The sequence below is a fragment of the Macaca mulatta genome, chromosome 4 (genome assembly GCF_049350105.2).
Source record: "Macaca mulatta isolate MMU2019108-1 chromosome 4, T2T-MMU8v2.0, whole genome shotgun sequence".
Lineage (NCBI taxonomy): Eukaryota > Metazoa > Chordata > Mammalia > Primates > Cercopithecidae > Macaca > Macaca mulatta.
This window is the reverse complement of record NC_133409.1, coordinates 126,461,470-126,482,210: the sequence shown is the minus strand read 5'-3', so window position 1 is coordinate 126,482,210 and position 20,741 is coordinate 126,461,470. Positions and strand designations below refer to the sequence as shown.

The window sequence follows — 20,741 nt, the reverse complement described above, 5'->3', positions numbered from 1 at the left end:
AAAGCTACTGAGAGAGATATATCACCTCAACATAGGATTTCAAACAGATTTAGATACATGATAGATAGATAGATAGATAGATAGATAGATAGATAGATAGATAGATACATACATACATACATACATACATACATACATACATAGATAAAGATAGATGGATCTTTTTGAAATAGACTGACAGATGGATCTGTTTGAAATTAATAGATAGACAGATGGGTCTGTCTGAAATAGATAGATAGACAGATCTGAGCTGTCCGACAAAGGTGATTCATCACCCAAAAAAATGTGTTATCCAAGTGATTTCGGCATTGTGTTAAATGTCAGAGAAAATGACTAAGGTCCCTTTTTAACATTTATTTTCAATGGTTCATTTGCAGTCATTATCAACTGAAGTTTTTATGCATTTAGTATTTCAGACTATCTGTCCATTTTTGTACCATTCTGAATTAACCATCTTACAGAGGACATCAAAATACACGTAAAAATGAACACACGATTCTTACACTCATGTCAATGAAAAGTAAAGCAGTGCTTCTCTAACTTCCAGAACACCAAATAATTTCATTATCTTAGTTATAAATTTCATGTGGGTAGAACAAAGTGGAAGTTTTCTGGGATGAAGGACAACTTTACGAAATGAGACAACAGACCTAGAAAGCACATTTTGAGAAGCATGTGACTATTTAGTATACGAATTGGTGTCAGGAATAGGTAGCAGCTATGGAATGTAGGATAAAATTCTCAGATCGATTACTGTTACCTTTCAATATCTCTACCTGGCTCTAAATGTTACTACATTTACTATAAACGTTAATAAACTGCACAAAAAAAGATAATTTGTTTGCTACATCACATGAATTATCAATAGCTTTTACTAAAATTTTACAAATATTTGCCAGGATAATAAGTTAAATAAAAAGATTATACCTATTTGTGTATTCCTTGATGATTTGATATATGCTAATCTTAATTGTTTCATTTTCAAATCGGTTGTTGCTCCGGTCCTTGTATATCCGGAATTCAGCTGCTGTCACTGCCTCTCCATGAGGAATTTGGGTAAGATCAAATCGAAATTCTTTGTAATGTCTTCGCTGGTGAGAAAAATCCTTGTCTCTTTCAACTGAAAAAAAAGGGGGAGGTTGGGGAGGAAAAAAGTTAGTCCTTTATAAAATATGGAAATTAATGATAAATTCTCCAGCTTTGAAAATGAAAACAAATAAGCAGGATAGTATAAAACTGGAAAAACACTAAACCACAAACTGAAATGTGTTTCCAGTTAAAGGAAATTCCACAAACCAACAGCCTTTAGTTCAAAGGCAATATAATCTCTATGATTTTATACGAATTCCTGGATCCTAAATGGAAAGGTTATCCAAAAATGTTTTTAAAAGTGAAGGTTGTAAAATGATTGCTAGTATGTATCAAGTATCAGAACACAGAAAATTTTACACAGAAATTCTGAATATGTTATGGTAACCTTTAGAGTTCCAGGTGAAATGAGTGGAGAGAGAGCGCAGCCATGGGAGGGAAATGGGAAAGAGGACTAAGGAGTTCCAAGTATACAAGGACTGTGTTTATGACCTTTCAGAGTTCAAGTAAATAAAGCAAACTAATTTTTACAAGAAAGATTGTTTCTAAAATGTCTTCCCTGGAAAGGTTTTTCTCTCTTCAGCAAATAAAATATTCTTTTTCTCAAAAACTTTTTTTTTTTTTTCTTGAGAAAAGGTCTCACTCTGTTCCCAAACTGAAGTGCAGTGGTGTGATCATTGCTCACTGACACCTTGCCCTCCTCGGCTCAAGCGATCCTCCCACCTCAGCCTCTAGAGTAGCTAGGACTACAGGTGTGTACCACCACACCCAGCTAAATTTTTTTATTTTTTGTAGAGGCAGGGTCTCACTATGTTATCTAGACTGGTCTCGAAATCCTGGGCTCAAGCAATCCTCCCACTCTGGCATCCCAAAGTGCTGGGATTACTTGCATGAGCTACCCTGCCTTGTGTTGTCTGTTTGTTTTTAAAGCATTTTTTATAAATTCTTACCCCTGGTACAGTATAAAGTCTCCCAAAGACCTCTGTCATTATTCAGAATTGAGACGGGAACATATTTTCGCTCTTTAGTAACCTTCCAAACAAATGAAGTCAAAGAACTGTTCCTTTTGGGAATATTACGAAATGCTGAAGAATTTAGGACAATATCAGACATATTATTACATAATCTGACTGTGTAAGATAGTGTATTGTACAAGTGGTATAAATTGATTCACAAAGCTCAAAAATTGGAAATCTTTAGAAGACTAAATAAATTTACAACACTGCTATACATATATGTAACTTAGTATCCTAAGTTAGAAGCATTAAGATTATGGAAGCGAGAAGACGATAATGACCATCAGGAACGACACTGTGGAGCCCAGGCTACTAGACCATCATGTTCCAAGGCCAGATGGGTGGCCACATCTGAAGCTTCTGACAAGGGAACCCACAATTCTTTGCCTTCATCCTCCAAAATAATCTCTGGTTTATTTTCCCCAGAAGAGTAGAAGGTGGTTCAGGAGAGAGCAAGAAGCTGATCCTCACCTCCATCGCAGACTCTAAAGCAGACATACAGAAAAATGTAGCTACATTTGGGGGCATATTTTTTTAAATTTTATTTTACAGATGAGGTCTCTCTATGTTAGCTAGGCTGGACTCAAACCCTGGACTCAAGCCTGCCTCAGCCTCCAGAGTAGCTGGGACTACTATAGGTGTTCCCCACCGCACCCAGTTGGAAGAATTTTTGTCCTGTGGAGCTTGGTAAGGATGATGCTCTTTGGCTGTCTGACTACACTAACACCACCTCGCATGATTCATAAAATTGTTTTCTTAAAATATCATTATCTTGGTCCTAAGAGAGGTCCATTTCTAGAGAGATTATGAATCAACTTTTCCTAAATAAGGACAAAAAACCCATTTGTAAGATGTTATTTTGGTCCATAATTTAAAACTCTTCTCTGGTGATAGTGCAGACAGCCATGATAGTGCAGACTGCACACACCTCCTTCCTCTCCCTTTTGTCCATTTGACTGGGCTGTGTAAGAGTGGAAGTCTAGGGGGAGAAAATGCCTACTACCTAAGTAGCTAGTAGCTGATGTGCATGTAAGAATGCTAAAACTGGCAACAACTTCTGCTTTCAGAGAACTAAATCTGACTCACTGTATTGTTATTTTCTTATCCTAAATTTAAATGAAGTAGATGACATCATGTGACCATATCTAAATAGCATTTATATGCCAGACTATATTCTCAGTATTTTATCATCTTATTAACATTAACATATTCTGCCTCATAACAGCCTACAAGGTACGTTCTCTTTTTATCCTCATTTTAGAAATGAAGCAACTGTGGAAGCATAGGAAATAAATACCTTACCAAAAACTTTGAACCCAGGCATTTGGTGTCACCAATCCATGGTTGTTAAATGTCAGGATATGCTGTGTCTGCTTACACACTACTGCTTTGTCCTATTTTATTAACACAGATCTAAAACTTTGTATTTACAAGTCCCAAATCCAACACATTCTGAAAACTACGAGTTTGTTTTCAAGCTCCTTTGACAGAAGAACCAGAAGTTAACTGATATGAAGTGATTTAAAGTCTCTTTTTATCCCAGTTTCTATAAATATTTATTGCTTTGCTGTAGAAATTGTCATGTGTTTGCCTAGGTGGCACTGTCCCAGACCCTGCTTGACAAATACTATACTTCATGATATATGCACCAACCAGCCATGTAAAAATATATTTTCTCCATTCTGAAAGACAATATTCATAATTCTAAGTGATAACAACCATTATTCATTTTTTCATTAACACTAAATTGTATATTTAAAATTTTAACCAAAAAGCAACAAGTATAGTCCTAAAAATAAAGATTAAGACATGAGTTTGTTAGGATCCAATCTAAAGTGTGCACCTGCTTAATGCAGGTGAGTATTGAATTCATGTTATGTAAAGTCATCTACCGTTCTGGAATCCCCTGTGAGATGTTAGTGTAATAAAGTAGAAAGCTAGAATTTCAGCCATTATTATAAAATTTCAGTTTTCTAATCCAGGCTATTTAACTTAAACCCTTAAGGGGACTCATTTTCAAAGAGTTTAATAAAATTTTGTATTAAATATACCACACAGAATGAAGTTGCATTGCAGACTTGTCTGCTGACTCAAACTCTTATATCCTACTGCTTTGAATCATAATTGCAACAATAAATTCCATGGGACATGTTGGAGTGAGTAATGGTATAAGACTTACAGCCTAATGATGCCCACAAATATTCAACAAGGTAATCTCAGTTACCTCAAACAGTAACGCTAAGGAGGTGGCAAATATTAATATCCCTGACTTAAGAATAAGAAATTGGGTGATGACAGCTACATGGTAACAGATGTCTGTCTCCTAAAGTTTATTATAAATCTTCGTTCAATACCTATACCACCTACATAATGACATCCTACTGTTCTGCACTTAGAGGCTAGTTCATTGTTAGTTTGTTTAAACACTGTCTTTCAGTAGTTCACAAAAAAGTGAAGAACAGGCCATAGAATAAGGGATTAGATCACCAAAAAGTTTCATTTAATCCCTGTGACTCTACTTATGTCTATCAGTTTTATAACTTGTCAAAGAGCCCAAAACTTGTAATCGGAAGATAACAGATTTCATCCCAGGATTTCAGTTTCCAAGCCCTCATGAACACAGCCTGAGTGTGTTTTTCTGAATATTGTTTTGTTATGTTTTCAATCTAATTATTTCTTGGGAAAGTTGACCTTGTTTCAGTGCTTTCATTATCCTCTCTCCAAGGAACCCTTCCCCCTCCGTTTATGATGGATCCTATTAATATAGACATGCCATTCTTTCTGGACTGAGTTCATTCTTTTAGAACACACCTCTTCCTATCTTTATCTTAGCAAATGTGTTTTTATTCACTTATTTAATATTGATTACATTTCTTATCTAAGGATTTTTTATGAATAAACAAATGATTATATAATTTGAATATTATATACTATATATGTTAATGTAACAACATGCTTTTACTACAACCATATGGTGAAATGTAATTATAGCTTTTAATTTTGACATAACTGTGATTCACTGGCAGAATTCCTTCATACCTTTTATTCACCAGAGCTGCTACCAAAATCAAAACTCCCGAAGTAGATGAAAAAGAACAAACACATACATTTAACTCTCCTTAAATGTCAGCTTTTTATAGGAAAGATCTTTGTCTTATTTACATTGACAAATTTGGTAAATATTAAGCATTCTGATTTTCTGTATATTACAGTATGCTATAACCTACTGCAGTGGTGAATGACTTGGGAAGGTTAAAAGATACACAAGTAAATGAGAAGAAAAACAGCAGAGAAGTGTATACTATTATTGCCTTTGAGATTCATGTATTTGGCCTTTTTAATTCACTCTTTAATGTATATTTTACACCAACCAAATACCATGAATTTCCAGAATCTTTACCAGTATTTCTAGCAAAATCTGTTTTATCAGATATAGATATGCAAGACTCCATAAAAGCCCTAAACACATTCCCTCTTTGGTGGTGAAAAAGCATCTCTTAATTACCATATAAAAACAAATAAGACAAAAAAGCAGAAGGTTTGGCTCATTTAAGCCAGACTCAGACTTGTTAAAGGGTATAGAAAGACACAGAGTAAAGACATACTGAGATCAGGGGTTAATGCTTTTTTTCCTAGTACCCTCCCCTTATCTCAGACCAAAAATGACATTTGTCTCATGTGAGAATAGAAAGAGTGTTTAGTAACAAACAAACACTTTCGTCAATGAATTTGCTTATAATAATTGTATTTAAAAGGAGACCACAGCAGCCTGTCCAAATTCTTCTATGTGCTGACCTATCTAACAAGATCAAGAGGGGGTGCATTTTGCCAAACAGCCGTACATAGACTTCACTAATCCCAGACTCTTCTCTCATTGTCATTTATGATACACAGAAGTTTTGAAGATTTCCAGGTGTAAGCCATTTAATATCACCATAAAAATGAAAAAAGGAAACTTTACAACGATACTCTTTATGGATGGAGGTGTAGATCATCCCAAATAATATCATGTAAAATTATTCCATTCAAATAAGTCCATCAACATAGGGTTATTTATTTGAGCTGATGGTTGCCAACAGTCCTCTCTAAAAAAACTAAAATAAGTTGCTTTCCTATACACACACACAAACTCACAGAAAATAAACCATTAAAACTTCAGCAAAACTTAATACATTTTATCACCCAAATCACAAACACAACAATGATGGTGAATACACTTCCTTCTGCTTCTAGGGAGCAGGTTTTTTTGTGTCTACTCCAAACTATGTGAAACTACAGAGCTATTTAGAGAAACAGAAAACTCAACTATGCTAGTAGAAGAGGAGAAATAATTTATTATTATATTTTGGTTTAAAAAGTGGTAACATCAAAGCATACAAGATGTAAAATATGAATCAAATCATTCACATCGCATGATTAATGGACTGATAGTGAAAAGAAGCAGAATTGCCTTTATATAAGCACCAAACTATGTCCTAAGTGCTCTGAATTGTCAAAGTTCTGCAAAGGTTAAACTCTGTTTAAGAAACACACTGAAGACTTTTATTGTTGAGATATAACTTAACAGAAGTTAATGACTGATAGAAGTTGGTTTTTATGTTTTGTTTTTATTTTTTTCCTCCCAAGCAGATATCTCTCTGAATGACTTTATCACTAATAGAAACTGGAGGAAATTGTCCTGGGCTAAATATTTTCATGTCTACATTATCTGAAGAGTAGAATTAATTAACAGAGGATTACAGTTTTATCTCTGTAGTGATTTATCTGCAGTTTTAAGGAGATGCATTCATGGGCAATCAGTCTTAATCTCCCACACAAGAGCTGTAACTTGGAAGACACAAATAGCAGCAGTAGCTGTAAGGCAAAGATAGCATTCTCCCAGGAGCCTAGCCAGCTGTTGAAAGAATACAGATCATTGTTTGCTGCTGAGTGCAAAAAATCATTAAGAGATTACTCATAGAATTATTACTAATCTGTGTTGTATTGTCAAAGTGAAAAAAAAAGCAAAGATATCATGTGACTACCAAGATGCATCACTTTCCACGATATCCTTCACTAACCAGTCTACCAAAAAACAAACCTGGTTCTATAATGACTTATTTATTGGTCAGTGAAAGAGTATGTACATGTTTTCCATGAATGGATAACCATTCCAAAGAGTGTGGAAAATTCTAGATTCCAGAAGTCTTAAGAGCCTTTTAATACACAGTAATGTGTGACTTGAATGAAAGAAAATTGTCCCCCTGAATGTTTTGTTTCAAAGAATAATTTCAATTGACTTTCAAATTTTCTATGATTATGATCCTCATACTCATAAACACTTCATGAATACAGTTTTATAAAGAAGTAAAATCTCAAAGAATTACTAGATAGTTAAATAATTGTAATACTCTACTATAACTAAACAAATTGATTTTCCAAATCAATTTAAAATATGCATATAATTTTGAAATTTGAGAAATTTAATTGATCAAATATTTATATATTATACTTTAAAAATATAATAGTTTAGAAACAGAAAGAATTAAGTCTTACATAAAGGAAGTTCTAAAATTAGAATGAAGTTGGTCTCAAGGTATTCCTGTTTTCTTTAAATTAGGCCTAGCAATGAGCTTCCAGTGATTATTTAGAATACCATAATGACAACAGCTATACATACCAAGCATTAGTATGAAAATTATATATTTAATTAAATTAATAACAAATAAACAATGGTAGCAATAAATTAATGATGGAGTTAATAAAATTAATAAATTTTAATTTTTTGTTTCTTCCCCCTAATTGGATCCAACAGGGTGGAGCTTCCATTATCTCCCTCATGGTACAGATAAACAATATTAACTTCCTCACTGTCACAGAGTTAGTTATTACAAAGCCAGAGATCTTATTACTCCTAATATTATTTGCATGAACGTTTCAACTAATAATAACTGCCACTTCTGTCTCAGGGCAAAGTTTTCCTGTTCCATTCCAGAACAATGTTTCTGCTTGAGCCTTACTCCCAAGCTCCTATGCTCATTCTTAGCATGCTCTCTCCTCTTGTCCGTTTAGGTTCTTCCTTTTTCCTCTACCTTAAGTCAGTGTTGTGGAGACAACAGAACACTGGGAACACACTTGCAGATGAACAAAGCTGGGTGTATTGACTAGTTTCAACTTGTGTTATGGGATGGACGCCACAGCAAATCTCAGTAAAAGGCTGTTAGAAAGGACTCATTAGAATTGTGTTAAGTAATATGGTAGAAAGTTCTAAGAGGAAGGGTTTTCCTCTGGCTTGAATGCTCTTAGGAAGCAGAGGTAAATTAGTCATTTGGTATCTTAATAAAATTTTCTAGAAGGTAGATGTCATTGTGGTTTAAAAAAAAAAGTTTGTTATTTTGGAGTTAAAAAAAACTGCAGGCTAGGTTTCTACGACTGTGGATAGATAAAAATAATTGTATTTACTTGACATCTTGTTTATATATTGGTGGAACACATAACACATATTTGAACATTCACAAATTGCCAAGAAATATCAGTCTAATCAAATTTACTGGTTCTTACAATTTTTTTAAAGTCTTAAAGTCATTTAGTTATTTTTATCACTGAGAATAACAATGCATTCCGAAGTACACACATAGTTTACTATTGTTTTTATTATGAGCATTTTAGGAAGGAAAACTTATTAATTGAACGTTAGAAGCAAATATGCATCTTTTGTGGGTGAAATGTTAATATTAAACGTCAAAAATTAGAATACCCATAAATGGTGATACTTGACTGATTCATTCTGTATAATGAAAAATGGTTAATGATGAATGAGTATATTTACTACACAAATAATGTATCCCAATGACACTGTGTACAAATATTTGAGAATATTTTGTGTTTACCTATAAGGAGTTAAGATAAAGGCATAACGGTGTGATAGTCATCTTTTGGTCAATATTTAGCTCTTACATTTTCTTTAGTGGAAAAATCTGTTCCTTTTATAGATTGTCTGGCAGCTAGAGGTCAACCATTCTAATCTCACCAGATTTCACTAAATGATCTTGTGAATTCTTCTGCTCTATCAGTAAAATAAAACAGTTTTTAACCACCTTTAGGTGATAGAGGTTACAGTAAGTCCATGTACAGAAAAGACTTTCCTTTGCATCTTGAAATCAATGAGTTGATAGTTTATCTACAGTGAATATTTGTGGTTACATGACAAAAACAGGTCAAAGGTTTTGTGAGTTTTCTTCTGAAATTGTTTAGTGCCTTCTCTAATGACTGCTAATTGAAAACAGAGATTGGGACTATCAAATGAGGTGGGTGACAGATAAGTAGTAGATTAATGCCAATACTTGGTTACAAGACACTAAAAGGTCAGAAGTCACATGAATTAGCTATTGTGCTACTGTGAAAAGACAGACATCAAAAGTCTATTATCCCCTTTAGTAGCTCTTAGCCTAGCTTGAAATCCATTCTCAATTCTTTAGGTTATAATATAGAAGTAATCTCCATGTCATTTTACATATGATGTCAAAGTGAAGCCACTCACCCTAAGTATATCAATAGTTGGAGTTTGCATATTTTATTTACATAATAAAGAAATATTTTTTTAAAAATCACATTTTTAGTGTATTCAATGTTCATCTTGGTATATTTTAGGAACATTTTATTTAGAAAAAAATAGTTATACTCAATGAAAAGAACACTTGAAAAAATAAAGAAGTTGACAAGTATATTACATTTGCTCAATATTTCTCTATGGGGAAATGGAGTGGGTTTAAGACACAGTTGGTATACTTTAAAGGATATGAGGATTTTTGTAGCTGAACAAATATCTCAAATCAACCACTTTAAATTTTAAATTGGTATAACTTTCATAGAGTTCACTCAAGTTCAATTTGTGGTTCAATCTGTCATTTTACAAAAAGACAAACTATAAATTTTTCTGCCAAATGGATTACATCAGTGAAGTTTGGTACATGGAGGTATAATCACAAAGAAATGTGATTATCATATTGAATAATATAAAATAGAGACACATTATTTAATTTTACAGGTTTCTAAGATTAGGAATAAAACTGTAAGAATATATTACCTATACACTCTAAAATTAATATAGGAGTAGCTGATGTATCTGTTTAGGCAAGAACTGCAAGTGGCCCATGTTTGTTTCCTAAGAAGTGATTATTTGCTTTCTGTCTCCCCAATAGATTGTAAGCTTGATAACAGCAGCACTTTTGTTTGGCTTACTACCGTACACTCTTCCTTACCTCAATCCCTAGCACACAGTAGGTATTCATATACATGTATAATAAATAAATATAGGAATATATGCTGGTTTTCTTGTTTTTTTTTTTTTCAGCTTTTGTTTTGTTTTTTGTTTTACTGTTTCATAAAGGAGGTTAAATCCAGACTTTGCCATTCCAGCGAATTCAAAAGCAGAACCCCTCAATCATCTACTGTGGCACAGCCCTGCCATGCCACAAAATAGTATTAATGTTAGTTCTAATAATATATATACTTTTTACTTTCTTCTTCAAAAGAAATTCAAAAATATAGTGATAGCTAGACAGAATCCTAATGTCACACATTTATTTTCAGTTTCACACTACCTGTGTTGGTACTTAAAAACATATGCTAATGTAATAGAATCTCTATAATTCTTTAATGAATATATTACTCTTGAGGAAGAAAAAAGGTAATTGAAAAAATACATAACAATGCAAAAAAACAAACATTTATCTTACAATTATTATCAGAATTGTATTAAAGTCATCCACAGAATGAATTATGCATTGCAAAAGACAATATATGATGTTTTTGAACATAATTTTTATATTCTCATTGATTTTTTGCTTATGCATATAAAAATATTCCACGCAACTGTGTATATGTAATATAAGCAAATCTTTGGTAACATATTTATAATTTTTAAGCTTCTTTTTAAGGTGTTACGAACATTTGGTCCCTTCAAAAGTATGGTTGTTTTGTGTGTTTCTTTTATATTTGGTTGTTACAACTGCTATTATATGTCGTTAAGTTTCCCTAACATCATCCTTACAAATTAAACTTTATCAGTCTTTACGTTTACAGTTAGAAACTGGAATACATAATACGTGACTTGCTTAACACCTCTTTATAGCACATTATTAAAATTGTGAATTATATGAATCAATTTATTGTATTTAAAGATGTATTGTATAATTGGAGAGTTACTTCAGAACATATGTGTATTTAATAAAGATGTAACAGGTGCCAGAATCAATAAAGAAATCACATGATCTTCCTACATTTTATTGAATGAGACCACACTGTAATTAGAGTCAAGGGATCCTTAGTGGTCTCAGTTCACAGAGTTTTCACATGAACAGTCTCATATTTGGGTTGATCTGGTTTCACACTCTTGGGCTTTTCCTTTGTATTGGGATTTCAGGTCAACCACAAAACTCAGAGCAAAATTCAGCTACATATCTTTGAGCAGTATCTGGTTTTGAGTTCAAATATACAAACCCTTCAAGTTTCTTAAGATGCACACCTGGAAACAACAATAAGTCTTTTGAGATTTATGTTAGACCATCTTATTTTAGGTTCAAATTTAATAATTTCCTGAGTCTCCAATCCAATGTTATGTTAGTTATCAGATGGTCTGTTTTCTGATGCTTATGCTGTTAAGTCTGACTTGTTCTTAATGTTATTTAGTAATCCACCTAACTAACTCATATGTACTGTTACATAAAACCTAAATTTACAATAGAAAAGGCTGAACTAAAACAACGTAAGCCACATAGTCTCCAAAATGGTCAGGAATTGATGATATCTACTACTTCCAGAAATGATTGTATAAGGCAGATATAAGTTTGAGGTTAAAATAAGCATGTTTGAGTATTAGATGTTTACAAAGCAGGTAGATTCTTAGGTCTCTCTTCACATTCTGTGCTTTTGAGTGACTGTTCTTTCCTACATGAGAAGTTTAGACATTTCCTTTTTCCTAAAGAGGGGAAAGCAGAGGGTTCTTGACTGGCAACACCAGGCACAGTTAGAGTGTGTTAGCATACTCAAGACAGAGGAACTAGACAAGAACATTCACCCTGAATGCTAAATTCCCAGGCTTCTTTCCCCACTTGGTTGCCAGGATGTCGACAGCCAGGGTTATACCTTGCAGGCAAGAGAATGAGAATCCTCTTTTTGAAATCTGATGAATCCAAAGGGAAAAGACTAAGTTTCCACAAAATAGCAAAGAAACAGTATCCTAAAGGGAAAATAATACTGACAGGTTCCACCCATATGCTAAGTTTCTAATCAGCATTTTAATATCTCACAGACAACCAATGATTACCAGATAGCTGAAAAAATTCTCCACTATGAGATATAAACGTAAAAATTGATTTTTTTAAGGAAAGAAACTTGAAGGAACCTACTAAAAAACTACCATATTATCCTTTGAGGGCTAAAAGAAACTGTTGCATCCATGGAACAAGTATTAATATAAATCCTGTAACACAGAAATAGAAATAGTCAATGCTAAAACATCTCTTGGAAGTAAAGCAGAAAGTTATTTTCTGCTTTGAAAGACTGAATCAAGGAAATTCTCAAAAAAAAGAGAGCAATTAGAAGTGGAAAATTAGAAAAGACTTTAAAAAAAATTTTTAAAAGTAAAGAATTAGCCAATTAATAGTTTCTGGAAAGAGAGATGAAGAAAAAAAGGAAAAGGAAATCATCAAACAAATGGTTCAATTCACTTATCTGAAGTACAAAAAATTTCAAGATTTAAAACCAGTGTTCCCAGCTCAGTGGACGCACATCATTGTGAACATTTAGAACACTGGAGGCAAACAGAAGATTTTACAGGCTTCCAGAGACAAAATACAAATCACATGCATTTAAGAAATAAGTAAACCAGAAAAAAGACGAAGACATGGGTTACAGGAAAGAGAAGGTCTAACACAGAGAGAGACAAAAATAATGCTTATGAAGGAAGATCTCAGGACAACAGCTGTGCTCCAGGTATAGGAGGCAAATAGTCCCTATTGGAACAGTGTGATTCAACAGAAAGATATATTAAGGGCTAACATCACAAAGATTCCATTTACCACTTGTACCATCTTTTGGACCTGACAAAGTCTGGGTTAGTCAAGACTTGAATTGTACCCACAAGTAGTTCTCCTGACGTCTTCATGAAGTTCTTGCTCTCTCCTCAAAGACAGGCTGCCTCTTGGTTCATTTGAGAACACTCACTTCTCCCTAGTGAATTTCTGTTTTCTTTTTTTCCCTACTACTGAGAGCTGTCTATTGATCACAATGAGCCTGGAAACTGAGAATGCAGAAAAGCTCACCTCCCCTCACCATGTTTCAGTTGGCTGGACTGTATCTGGTCCACATGGCAGATCCCCCAAATCCCCGGGACAATAGCTCCCCAGAAAAGAATCTTTAAAAACTGTTAAGCAAATGAAGCCAGGATTTTACTCAGAGGCTGTGTTTATCTCGTCTTCTGAAATAATTCACTAAGCACCTTTATTTAAATATCTAGCTTTGTGCTTCTCATCTGTTTTAATACTAATTGGTTTTACGTGTACTTATATGTGAAATATATTTCATAAAACATGACATATCTAATTGAAGAAAAATTAACTTATCCAAGTTCATATGTATAGTAATCTATGGAGCATGCATTCAAATCTGTACCTGACCACACCAGTGCCTCCTATGAAACGTTACAGGAAGTTACTAAATTTCTTTTTGAGTTTTATCTTTCTGCTCTGTCACAGTGTTAATGCAAATTCCAAAATTCTGTGTCTCACTTTTCATTTGGGTTTTGTTCCTTTAAAAATAATTCATAATCCAGGTGCAGTGGTTCATGCCTATAATCACAGCACTTTCAGAGACTAAGGCAAGAGGATCGCTTGAGGCCAGGAGTTTGAGACCAGCTTGTGCAACATAGCAAGACCCTGTCTCTACAAAAATTAAAAGAAACAATTAGTTGGGCATGGTGGCACATGCCTGTAGTTCTAGCTACTCAGGAGACTCAAGCAGGAAGATGACTTGAGCCCAGGAGTTCAAGGTTAAAGTGAGCTATGATCATGTCACTGCACTCCAGCCTGTGCAACAGAGCAAGATCCTGTCTCTAAGAAATAAAAAATAAATAAATCAGAGATATTAGGAATATCCAACACTAGGGAGCATTTTCAGTAATCTGCATGGCATTGACCACAGTATAGGATGTTTAGACTGCAAAATGCAAGTGTTATTCCTACAATCACATCTAAGTACAACAAAAATTGCTCTTGTATAGAAACGGCAAATGTACTGAAAGTTCTGCTTCATTTTCTCGCCCCTTGATGTGTGTTCACAGCCTCAAATAAGGCATGACTTTGAAAACATATCAACATCACTAACCGGCCTATGCCACATTGGTTTTAATACATAGTGAAAACAAAAATTATCTCAAACCTAAGTCGTGCTTTACATATTTCCAGTTATAACAGGCTTTATTCTTTTTCTGCTTTTGAAGGAAACCAGCAAAACTTAAAATAACTCTAGGAAGCCATGTAAATAATCATTACACAGAACAGAGCTGACCTGACAAGGGTAATGGAAAGGATTAGGTGAATTCATTTGAAAGAGAAACTGAATGCATCTGAAAGAATGAGGGGCTAAAAAAGTTCATTAATATTTATTACCTAGTAAATTCAAGCAATATGTTAACAGGACAGGAATCTCTGAAGCATAAAAGTCCTTTAGTTTCTGTGCCATTATTAACATAGTTAATAACACTATGTTATAGTGTCTCTGTTCTTCTTACCCAAAATCATGCAGGATATCCCATATTCAATCATGGAATCCTAATGAATTCATAAAGCTTTGGTATATACTCAGAAGTCCCACAATGTCCAGAGAGAACCACTAACAATAATGATGACGACTATGAAAATTTTAATACAATTATGAGACATTATGCAAAAATCTATAATTTCATTTAATACAATATGTATTTAGTAAAAGAAAAAAGAAGAAAACAGTTTCCTCATCTATTGAATGATTATCATTTTGGGCACATGATTGGGGAACAAAGGGTATCTTCCTGCAAGCAATCATCTAATTACCCTCTGAGGTGACTTGATTCTAGACGAAATATAGGTCATGGAATTAGCGTTAGTTAAATTGAGCATTTTTTCATCTGTGATTAATGTGTTGCTTGTTGAAATTTTAAATTGTCTTGTTCTATTGAAGTCACTTTAGGGTAGACTTTACTAACAGAAACTTCCTTTCCTTGCTTCTTTAATCCTGCTTTTCATTATCCCTAGTTATATTCTGAAAAAAGAATTCAAAAATAAAAGTAAATATTACTAATATTATCTGCATTCAATTGATAAGTAAAACTAGATATTCATGTATGTAATGTGCCTTGCTTCTTATCTCTGACACAGAAGGCCATCTTCATTATTTCTGAGGATTCTGAACTGCCTCAAAGGGAACCTTGCACTCAGCTGCTTTCATGTTTTGTTTTGTTTTGTTTTTTTCAGGCTAATATACATTCACTTAGATTATGGCTATAAAAATTTAACTATCATTTTATTAAACTTTTTCATATGGCAGATACTATACTGGCTGTCAAGGGAATACACACCATCCTTTCCCCCAAAAAAGTAAAACTCATAATTTACAAACCCTCATTGACTTATTTATGAAAATAAATAAAATAACATGTTTAAATGGACAGAAACAGATTCTATATGTGCTTACATAACAAACAAATAACATAAAATCCCATATGGAGGCCAGATGTAGTGGCTCACGCCTGTAATTCCAGCACTTTGGGAAGCTGAGGCGGGTGGACCACCTGAGGTCGGGGGTTTGAGACCAGCCTGGCCAACACAGCGAATCCATGTCTCTACTAAAAATTAAAAAAAAAAAAATAGCTGGGCCTGGTGGCGGGTGCCTGTAATCCCAGCTAGTTGGGAGACTGAGGCAGGAGAATCGTCTGAACCCAGGAGGCGGAAGTTGAAGAGAGCCGAGGTTGTGAAATTACACTCCAGCCTGAGCAACAAGAATGAAACTCCATCTCAAAAAAAAAAAAAAAAAAATTCTATGTGGAGTTAGTTTGAGACAAATTCATTGTGAATAGCAATTCTTAATTGGTCTTTTGACACAACTCATTAGCAGAAAAATATTTACATTATTTTTCAAGATATTTTCTAAAAATACTTTTATGAGAACCAAGACCTTGTCCCCAATTTTTCCCACCAAATTCTCAACAATGAAAAAATAAGAAAACCCAAGATTACATCAAAAGCATATGAAAACAAATGCAAATGTGTAACATGGGTGGGGCAAAACTTCCTGAGCAGAAATTATTTCTTGGATTTCAAATGCATATGTACAGGAAAACTCTGACTTAGTTAAACAATACTGTTTAACATTTAGCATTACATACTAACTTGCAAATCAACTCAAACTACAAATCTAGCTCTATTCATATTTACTGAGCAATTGTTAGGTACAAGCTGCTCAGCTTGAAGTTGTGAATGAAAAGCAGCTTTCATTGTTAACAGTGCATATTATAGCATATTATAGACAGTACTTTTGTGTTTAACGCTACGTCGTTCATTGCTCAGGAGTATATGGTCCTACTTCTCCTTCTCCCTCTGTCTGAGGCTTGGATTATGTCCAATTTTTAGAAATCCGTTTTTCCTTTCTAGAATGCCAACTGTAGCCTACATTGTGTTCAAGAGGGAAAGACAATAGAGCAAATTTGCAACACTTGAAAATCGCTTCAGTGGCAAGAGACTAACAAAAGAATTTTCTGTCAGAAACAATTTGGGGAAAAGAGTTACAAACAGTTTTCAATTTAAACGTGAAACTAAAGTAAGAGATGAATTTAAAGTTAAACAGCATTAGACTGGAACTAAAGAATAGGGATGTAATGTATACCACTGAAGGTATGTTTGCAATACATTTTGATTTAACACAATACAGTATTTTCTTTCTTAAATATTAAATAAAATTATAACATCATCTATAGTTTTATTTAAATGTAAGCTACCTGGCTCAATTTTCCCAACCAAAACAAAACAACAAATTTGTAAAGTTGATTAAGATATTCAAAAGACTCACAAAATATCAGAGGATGAACAATTCTTTCAATTATAGATGATGTTTATTGAGTGCTTAAAGTATTTCATGAAATAAATTGAGGACTAAAAACACATTGTTTTATTAAGTACTATGCAAAAATCAGTAACTACAGTTCAAACTAATCTTGAAAGTGATTATTATTGAATTTTTGCAACAAAATTGTTAACATTAAGTAGCAAATATTAACCAAATTATATAATATGTATGTATGTAACTATTTTGCAAAACCTAGAGAGCATATTTTAAAAGTAAAAACAAACAGAAACCTTTTTCTATTACTCTAGAGAGGTTTAAATCTAGAAGTCTAGCATGAAAAATCTAAATCGACAAGACTTGGTTAGCCGAGTTACGTGATAAATCAGTAGTCAGAATGAGATTTTTGTCTACTGACTTTGTAGATTGCCAGTTGACAATATCTAGGCTGTAAAGATCTTAACTGCCTAACCTCACCCTACCAACACACACACGCACGTAGGCATTACTGGAAGACCTCCCAGGTTATCTTGTTTACCCTCCCAGCCTTTAGACCGGTGCCAACTAACATATTCCAGAGAGTGCTGTCAACTCTATGTTCACACAGCTGTACTTTTGTGATTTTTTATTCCAGCGCAAAGAATCAGTGTTAGGAAGTTCCTTGAATCTATCTCAAATGTTGTCTCACACTAAAACCTAAAACACTTCTTAAACTGAACTACAGGGATATAAAAATTTTAAATCAGGCAAAATATGTAGAAAAATAAAATAATTGTAAGCAAACTTCTTCAAATTTGTAAGAAGTAATGCTGTCAAATGTGTGTGGTTTTTTTTTTGGTATTGAAAGTATGGGAAGAATTGCTAAAAATTACGTAAAAAAGTAACTGTGTTTTTCTTTTTTTTTTTTTTGAGAAAGAGTCTGCTTCTGTTTTCTAGGCTGGAGTGCAGTGGCGCGATCACTGTCCACTGCAACCTCTGCCTCCTGGGTTCAAGGGTTCAAGCCAGCCTCCTGAGTAGCTGGAACTACTAATTAAAATGACTCTTTATATCCTTATAAAATATAACTAATTTAGATAGATAGACAGACAGACAGATGGATGGATGGACGGAAGGAATTTACTTTGGTTTACTTCGGGCTAAATCAGCCAAGTCTTTTAAATGTGTTTCATTAAGTACTCCTTTATTTTTTAAATTTTTTTAGTTTGAAGTTTTGTGGATACATAGTAGGTGTATATACTTATGGGATACATGAGATGTTTCAATACAGACAGGCAATGTGAAATAAGTACATCATGAAGAATAAGGTATCCATTCCCTCAAGCATTTATCCGAGTTACAAGTAGTCCAATATTACTCTTTCAGTTATTTAAAAATGTACAGTTAAGTTATTATTGACTGTAGTCATTCTGTTGTGCTACCAAAGAGTAGGTTTTATTCATTCTTTCTATTTTTTTTGCACCCATTAACCAAACCATCCCCATCTCCCTGCCAGCCTCCCACTACCCTTCCCAGTCTCTGGTAACCATCTTTCTACTCTCTATATCCATGAGCTCAATTGTTCTGAATTTTAGATCCCACAAATGTGAGAACATGAGTTGTTTGCCTTTCTGTGCCTGGCTCATTTTACTTAACCTAATGATATCTAGTTTCATCCATGTTGTTGCAAATGACTGGGTCTCATTCTTTTTCATGACTGAATAATACTCCATTGTGTACATGTTTCACAATTTCTTCATCCATTCATCTATTGATGGTGGACACTTAGGCTGCTTCCAAATCTTAGCTATTGTAAACAGTGCTTTAACGAACACAGGAGTGCAGATATCTCTTTGACATACTGATTTCCCTTATTTTTCTTTTTTTTTTTTTTTGTATATACCCAGCAATGGGATTGCCGAATCACTGGGTAGCTCAATTTGCAGTTTTTCAAGGAACCTCCAAACTGTTCTCCACAGGGGTTATACTAATTTAGATCTCCAGCAACAGTGTACAAGGGTTCCCTTTTCTCCACATCCTCACCAGCATTTGTTACTGCCTGTCTTTTGGATATTAGCCATATTAACTGGGGTGAGCTAATATCTCATTGTAGTTTTGATTTGCACTTCTCTGATGATCAATGATGTTGAGCACCTTTTCGTATGCCTGTTTGCCATCTGTATGTCTTCTTTTGAGAAATACCTATCCAAATCTTTTGGCTACTTTTTGATTAAATTATTAGATTTTTTTCCTGTAGAGTTGTTTACGCTCCTTAATCCCTTGCCAGGTGGGTAGTTTGCAAATATTTTCTCCCACTCCATGTGATGTCTCTTCACTTTGTTGATTTTTTCCTTTACTGTGCAGAAGCTTTTTAATTTGATGTGATCCCAAACCCCTGGGGATGTTTCTGAGATCTGGACCTTCTCCAGGTTATTTACATCATGTAAAAAACCTTTATCTTTAAAAAAATCTATCCTATTATTCCCTCTTGGAATCATTTATATAATCATTTATTTTCGTGATGCTTTTGCTGCCATCCTTATCTAGAACAATTATAAATGTAAATAACATGTTCCACATGGTTTTTTCATTCTAATTCTGGTTTGGAATTTAATCCACCTCAAAAACAGCTTGAACAAACAGTTGTACAGAAATTGCAGAGACGACAAGTCTTTTAACTGTATATTTTAAACAACTGAATAAATTCTTCAATTACAGTGCTGTTATATTAGGCTTTTTTGAAATAAAAAAAAATCAGAATATAGCAAAATGACAACCCAACAGAAGCTACTATAGGCCATTCACAGCCACAAAATCTGCACACACACACACACGCACACATGCACAGGCACACACAAATATGCAGGCTCACTTTGCATGGTACAATGTTAACTTAAACTTTTGTATAAGGAAATTGTGTCCTCCTTTTGCAGTACTCCGTGGTGATTGCAGTTGCCATGGACCATGCAAAGCAAGGACATCATTCTGATATGGACCAATTTAACAAGGCACTGGTCCAAAAAGCATGGACTACCTGTATATATGCATTCGTGTGTGTATGTTCATATATGTATACATACACATGATATATACAAATACCCACACAATACACACAAAGTATTCTGTCATATTTTGTCTATGCTAAATCTTTTTGCATTAGAGTTATTTTCACATTCACGTTAAAGAAAATGTGAAGTAATTGCTCAAATTCGTATATCTAAGATTTTTAATAGAACTCTTTCTTGAGACATAGTGAAAGGCACAGATCTTAAGGGTACAATTGTATAATTTGATGAGTTTGAACAAATGAATACATTTACCTAACTGAATTCCCAATCAAGATATAATTTGCATCTCCCTAGAAAATATTTTGCAGATTCATTCATGTTCTCAGATCTATCAATGTTCATTTTCTTTTTAGTGCTAAGTATTAATATTATATCATCTTGTGAGTATGCCATAACATATCTAGATTGCATAAATCTATTGATGAATTATTGTGTCATTTCAAATTTAGTTATATATGAATATATCTGCAATAAATATTCTGCTTATTTATTTCATTTTCATTTATTTAGAGGTTTT

General features: G+C 33.7%; 1 protein-coding gene across 1 annotated transcript in view; it reads right to left on the bottom strand.

The window, feature by feature from the left end:
- The window catches only part of BMP5 (bone morphogenetic protein 5), a 122,986-nt gene that overhangs the window by 66,051 nt on the left and 36,194 nt on the right, over window positions 1-20,741 (bottom strand). The window contains exon 2 of the mRNA XM_001109809.4: window positions 928-1,120. Coding sequence (XP_001109809.1) covers window positions 928-1,120 — 193 coding nt within the window. The remainder of the gene's footprint in view (window positions 1-927; window positions 1,121-20,741) is intronic.